The sequence below is a fragment of the Leucopleurus acutus genome (genome assembly GCF_964270905.1).
Source record: "Leucopleurus acutus genome assembly, chromosome: 18".
Taxonomy (NCBI): domain Eukaryota; kingdom Metazoa; phylum Chordata; class Mammalia; order Artiodactyla; family Delphinidae; genus Leucopleurus; species Leucopleurus acutus.
Genome location: NC_139160.1, coordinates 68,183,011 through 68,188,994, shown reverse-complemented (window position 1 = coordinate 68,188,994; position 5,984 = coordinate 68,183,011). Strand labels below are relative to the sequence as shown.

Sequence of the window (5,984 nt, the reverse complement as noted above, 5' to 3'; positions counted from 1 at the left end):
CTCTGTTTAAAATTTCAAGAAAAAAACTTTTAGTAGAAAGAGGCCCTTAAACTATAATCATTGAGCCAAGTTCAAAAACAAAGTACTCAGCTCAGTTTTAAACATGCAATTAAAAATAACTGTACCTCAGCTTTTCAGAGGGAGGGAAAGGAAAGGGGGCAGGGAAGAGGGAAAACAAAGAATAAGGAAATGTTTAGTGCTCTTAAATCCAGTCCAAATAGCTGAAAGAAAGGCATTCCCTCAGATAATGGAGCCATTAGAAACCCTGAAGGTTCCTGCCGCCATTCCTTACAGGGGATTTCCAAAAATTTAATTCACTCTCAGCTACCACACAAAGGACAGAGAAAATAATTTTGAGACTTTCTGCCAAAGGGGTAGTTTGGCCCAGTTTCTAGCATACACCTTCCTCCCCAGAATGCGAGGTGGTGCCTCCCATTCAATCAGGCAGCTGATCCAGACCCATGTCAGCCCTCAGCTGCCTCCCCCCCATTTCCTTGAATAAGTTTGCTAGAAAAAAATAGTATGTTCATGCAGTTTCAACACATTTTATTATATTTCTGTATGCATTACTCTCAAAACATATCACAAGAAATGATCAAACCACTTAAAACCTTCAAATAAAAAATCTGAAACAGTTTATGCCCACAATTGTACATATTTATAGTTAAGAAACATTCTTTATAAATATTGTTTCCTCTGTAGCAAGTTAATACCATAATTTAATTACAAATGGATAAATATGGTAACGGGTATTTACAGAAGGAAGGGTGTTATTACGGAAAAAACTAACGGCACGACGTTTATTCCCCCCCCACCAAAATCTTTCATACAGGAACTAACAAATTGAACTTGCAAACACACTAAAACATCACATGTAAACCCAGCTAACAGAAAAATACATTCACAAGCGTTGGTGGTGGTGATGTGTGAGTGCTGTGGATCAGCATGTTGAAGAAACAGAAGGGAGACTTTGGCACGGCTTGTTTTTTCCAGTCTATAGTTGCATGAAGTTTACAATCAAGTTGCCTCATAAAAAGGAACACAATATTCAATACCACAATACAAAATAAACCATTTTCTTCCACATTACTTAAAAAGAAACCGGGGAAACTAAAAAGAGAAAAGAGAAAGCCCATCACTTGGGGAAGGGAAGGGAAGAAAGGCAGGAGGAACGCAATCCAGAGAATTACAAATGGACAAACTTCTATACACCAAGAAGCCATTAAAACCACGTCGGAGAAGGAAGGAGGAGTCCGCTATGTACAGTTTGTCAGAAGCCTGGGAAAGGGGCGGGAAGGAAAGCGCGCATGGGGGAAGGCATGGGGGGTTTGGTTCAATTTTTTTATGGGTTTTTTTATTTCTTATTTTATATTTTTAGCTTCAGAGACTCCGGAAGGGATCTTTTTGCTTTTCATGCCTAGATTAGATTTAGAAAAAAAAAAAAAAAAAACTTTAAAAAATCCTTCTGCTGGTAAAATCGTTTCCATCATCATAAAAATCAGATTCATAATTTTAACAACACGGTCACAGGGTGCCCTGGGCGATCGCCACCGGAGGGCTGCCGCGCCAGGGTGGGGACCGGGAGAGAGAGAGAGGCCCCGGCCTCTCACACGTACCATTCATTGAAGTTGGAGGAGAGGCCGCTGTGGCCTCCGGCCGTCCCGCTGCCCCCGCCAGAGCCGCCGCCGCCGCCGCCCCCGCCCGCCCCACCGCCTCCCCCGCCGCCGCCGCCGCCTCCACCGGAGCCTCCGCCCGCGCCGCCGCCGCCCGAGCCTCCGCCCCGATGCACCGCGGACACCGCCGCCGCCGCCGCCGCCGCCGCTGCTGCTGCCGCCGCCGCCGCCGCCGCCGGGGAGAGGTTGGAGCTGCTCTGGGGCTCGGCGCTGGGGGACACCAGCCCCGGGGGCGTGGACGACTCGTAGCCGGAGCTGGCGGCAGGGGAGGACTCGGAGCCCTGCGGGGAGGACTCATGGACCTTCAAGACAAAAGCCGGGAGGGGAGACCAAAGGGGACTGGGTGTGAGTGCAGCTGCTGTGGGGCCGGGCCCCCGGGAGGAGCACCCCCAGAAATGCCCCCCCGCGGCCCCAGGGAACCCTCGCCTTCCCGGGCCGGCCACCTCGCCCTCCTCCCGGCCTCCCCGGTGGTACCTTCATGTGTTTCCGCAGCGAGCTGGGGTGCGTGTAGGACTTGTCGCACATCTTGCACAGATAGGGCTTATCGGAGGTGTGGACGTGCATGTGCTTCTTCCTGTCGCTGCTGTTGGCGAAGCGCCGGTCGCAGCCCTCGAACTCACACTGGAATGGCTTCTCCCCTGTGGACACGAACATGGGCGCTTGCTGCCGACGCCCAGAGCCCCCCGGGACCCGCACCCACCCCGGAGGGGGCCAGGCCTCCGGGAGGAGGAAAGAGGGGCGATAAGGGCCTGGCTTCCTTAAACAAGGCGGATCCCTTCTGTGGCAGAACCAAGACGAAATTAACTGCCTTGCCACCTGACAGTCGTGCTCATTAATTTCGTATTTTACTTTTCTTCCAGGCTGACCCGCATTTCCTCAAATTTATGACGAATGTGGGGTAGCACCCCACTCCTGCCTGCCTTTCTATAGTGCTTCTTGGATTCGCAGCTTCTAACGAGTTGGTCTCACCCTGGAGAAGCTGTTATTATGACAAAATATTTGGGGCATTATCAGAATCACACAGGCTGCTGGGCTGCGGTCGGTTTCTCTCTGGGGCCAGTAGGCAATTACGTTTGGAGTTGTTGTGTGTTGTTTGGGGACTGTGCTGTGGATAGTGACTTAGCCAGTATTTTTCGTCCAAAATTCTGCAAATTGATAATCCTCGGCTCACTTCCAGTCTTTTCAAAGAGAAGTTGGGAAAGAGATAAATATCAGAGGTAAGGCAGCACCTGGCGATTGCAGAGAGGCACAGGCAGGGCAGTGGGTGTGGGGGGATCAGCAAAGGCTTTCAGAATCTCCCTGTTTAATTTTCTGGCGGTCCCTGCATCCTGTTGCCAGAATTCCAAATGCTTGGAGTCATTTAGAGGTGTGAGAACTCAAACATTGTTCCACTTGGAAAGGGGACCATTTAACGTTAAATTCCATTAGCACCTAAATTGTTTTTTAAAGACATCCGCTCAGACGCAGGACTCGAAAGCGAGCATTTCATGCAAATAGATTTCTCAAATTTTAAACCTTGTTAAAAGCTTGTCTCGCACCTCGGCTCCCTCCCTTCCCGGAAGAGAACAATAGGCCGCTGGCGCATCCCCACTTCGGAGTAAATATTGACGGGGGAAGTTGCTAAAACATTTGGCTTTCTTTTAGGAAATCGTCTGGCACGATTTCGGCTGGGACCTGGTCATAGATGAATAATCTATGAGGCGAGAGGCGCGTTCTTTCTCGGCTCTCTCTTCTCACGCGATTGCCCCGCGGGGCCTCGCTGCCCCGGGCTCTTGCTGACCCGGTTGTCGGTCCAAGTTTGGAATCGCAAACCCTCTGGTGCCCATTAGAGAATTTCACAAACTGCTGCGAACCCACCGTAAAGCCCCGCGACCCACCTCGAGACGGGCTTTAAAAACGAGAAACGCTTTACAGCTTCGGCTCACACCAGACTCATTTTTAATGGGAAACAGTCCGGGTAAGGACGTTTGGACCCCGAGTAAAAGAAGTGGGAAAACACACAAGCCACTCAAACGCACACACCCGGAGCAGAAAAGCACATTCAGACAAGCTGGCAGAATCCTCTCTAGGCTCGATTCCCGGGCACCAAGTTGGAGAGCAGTTTTATTTTGTGCGTTCTATTTAGTACGGAAATTATTAACCGGGGCTGAGCAGACCAAGCAACTGCCATCACCCAAAGCATACCTTTGACGTTACCGTGATTATTTAAAACTCAATTTCCGCACATGGAAAAACCCAACCCAATAATATTCTTTCATGCTCCAACAAAAGCAAGCTGCTGGCTCTCTCGCACACACAAAAACATCTCCCATCCCAGGGCAGGGGCTGGCGGTCGGCGCGTTTCTCCCAGCCAACCAACCACGGCCTCTCTTCCCCTCTACGCCCCGTCCCTGTCCCGACCCGCAGTTACCTGTGTGGGTCCTTTTGTGGATCTTGAGGTTCTCGGAGCGCGCGAAGACCTTGCCGCAGCCCGGGAAGGGGCAGGGGAAGGGCTTCTCGCCGGTGTGTACGCGGATGTGGTTGACCAGTTTGTATTTGGCCTTGAAGGGCTTGCCCTCGCGCGGACACTCTTCCCAGAAGCAGACGTGGTTGCTCTGCTCCGGGCCGCCGACGTGCTCCACGGAGACGTGGGTCACCAGCTCGTGCATGGTGCTGAAAGTTTTGTTGCAGCTCTTCTTGGGGTTGCTCAGCTGCTCCGGGTCGATCCACTTGCAGATGAGCTCCTGCTTGATGCACTGCTGCCGCATGTAGCGGAAAAAGGCACCAGGGTGGTGGTGGTGGTGATGATGGTGGGCGGCGGCCGCTGCCATGTTCATACCCATGTTCATATTCATGGGGCCGTATTGGTTGTGGAGCTGCGCCGCCGAGTAGGGGTCGGTCCGCGGGCTGGCCACCTGGCGGTACTGATCCGAGCGCCCGAACACCTCGCCGGGCAGCCCGAGGCGCATCTGCCCGTTGAGCACATTCTGCGAGCCGTGCGGCCCGTGCTGCTCCGGGAGGCCAGGAAAGAGGAGGTGGCCCTGTGCGTCCGAGTGTGCGTGGTGCAGGCCACCAGCTCCCGGCCCGAACAGCCCATGCTGCCCGCCGCCCGGCGCCGAGTCGCCGAAGCCGCGGCTGCGGAACAGGAAGTCCCGGGTGGAGTTGAAGGGCGGCCCAGAGTAGGAGCCGACATGCGCGGCATGGGGCCCGAGCGCGGCGGCGGCCGCGGCGGCCGCGGCGGAGCCGGGGTAGGCGCCGGGGCCCTGCGACGTGAACGCCGAGCTCTGGCCGGGGGACAACTCGTGCGCGCCCGGGTTGAGCTTGAAGGCGCCCATGTGCGCGGCCGCCGAGTCCACGAAGCCGTTCTGCGCCGCCGCCAGGCTCAGTTCGCGGTCCTGCATCTCCGCGGCCGCCGCCGCCGCCGCGGCGGCCGAGTGGTGATGGTGGCGCGCGAAGCTGCCCACCCCGATGGCCGGGAACTGCGGCCCCGCGTCCAGGAGCATGGCCAGCGCGTCTGCCCTCCCCGCCGACCCCGGCGAGCCCCGCGCCTCCTCGGCTCCAACTCCCGCCCCGCGCGCGGTACGTTCAGCGGCCGCCCGGCTCCGAGCGCAGGCGGCGGAGGTTGTGGCGGCTTCAGGCCCGGGAGCCGCGCTCCTGCGCCCGCCGCCTCCGCCGCCGCCTGGATCTGCCTCGGGCGGCCAGGCGCGGAGCGAAAGCGCGGAGAGGAAGAGGAGGAGGCGGCGGCGGAGGAGGCGCGGGAGGAGGAGGAGGAGGTGGTGAAGAGTCCAAAGCCAGGCGGAGAACCAAAGTGTATTAAAGGAGCTGCGGCGGGGGCGGGCAGGGCAGGGGAGGCGGGCGGGAGGAGGGAGCGGGAGGAGGTGTGGGGAACTGAGCGGAGAGGGGGGTCGACGGGGGGCGAGCGCAGCGGCCCCCACCCCTGCGCGCACTCGCGCGCGCACGCACTCGCTCGCACGCCCGGCGGCCCCGGGGCCCGGCAGCGACAAGCCGCGCCTGCAGAATGAAATCACAGCAGCCGCGGGGCCAAGGTGCCGGACCGCGGCGGCCGTGCACGGACTAAGGAGGCTGGGGAGGCGAGGTCCGAGGCGACCTCCGCGCTCGGCGCCCCGGCCCGGCGCGCCCGCGGCTCCACCTGACCGCGGCGGGGGAGCTGGGGCGGCAGACGGAGGCCGGGCGCCCTCTCCGCGGCGCGCTCTGTCGGCTGCTCCCTCCCCCGCGGCCCTAGCCGCGCCGCCCTGCGCGCGGCGGTATTGTTCGGCTTCGCGGCCGCGGTATTTAGCCCTCCTCGTCCTCCGTGCTTGGCATTGGCTGCGC

General features: G+C 57.4%; 1 protein-coding gene across 1 annotated transcript; it reads right to left on the bottom strand.

The window, feature by feature from the left end:
* Positions 1-1,161: 1,161 nt before the first annotated feature.
* ZIC2 (Zic family member 2) lies at positions 1,162-5,155 on the bottom strand (the record flags this gene model as incomplete). Its single annotated transcript, XM_082859392.1, has 3 exons — positions 1,162-1,975; positions 2,148-2,311; positions 4,084-5,155. 3 exons carry the CDS (start codon positions 5,153-5,155, stop codon positions 1,607-1,609), a joined length of 1,605 nt encoding a protein of 534 aa, XP_082715518.1. The 3' UTR covers positions 1,162-1,606.
* Between the last annotated feature and the right edge of the window lie 829 nt (positions 5,156-5,984).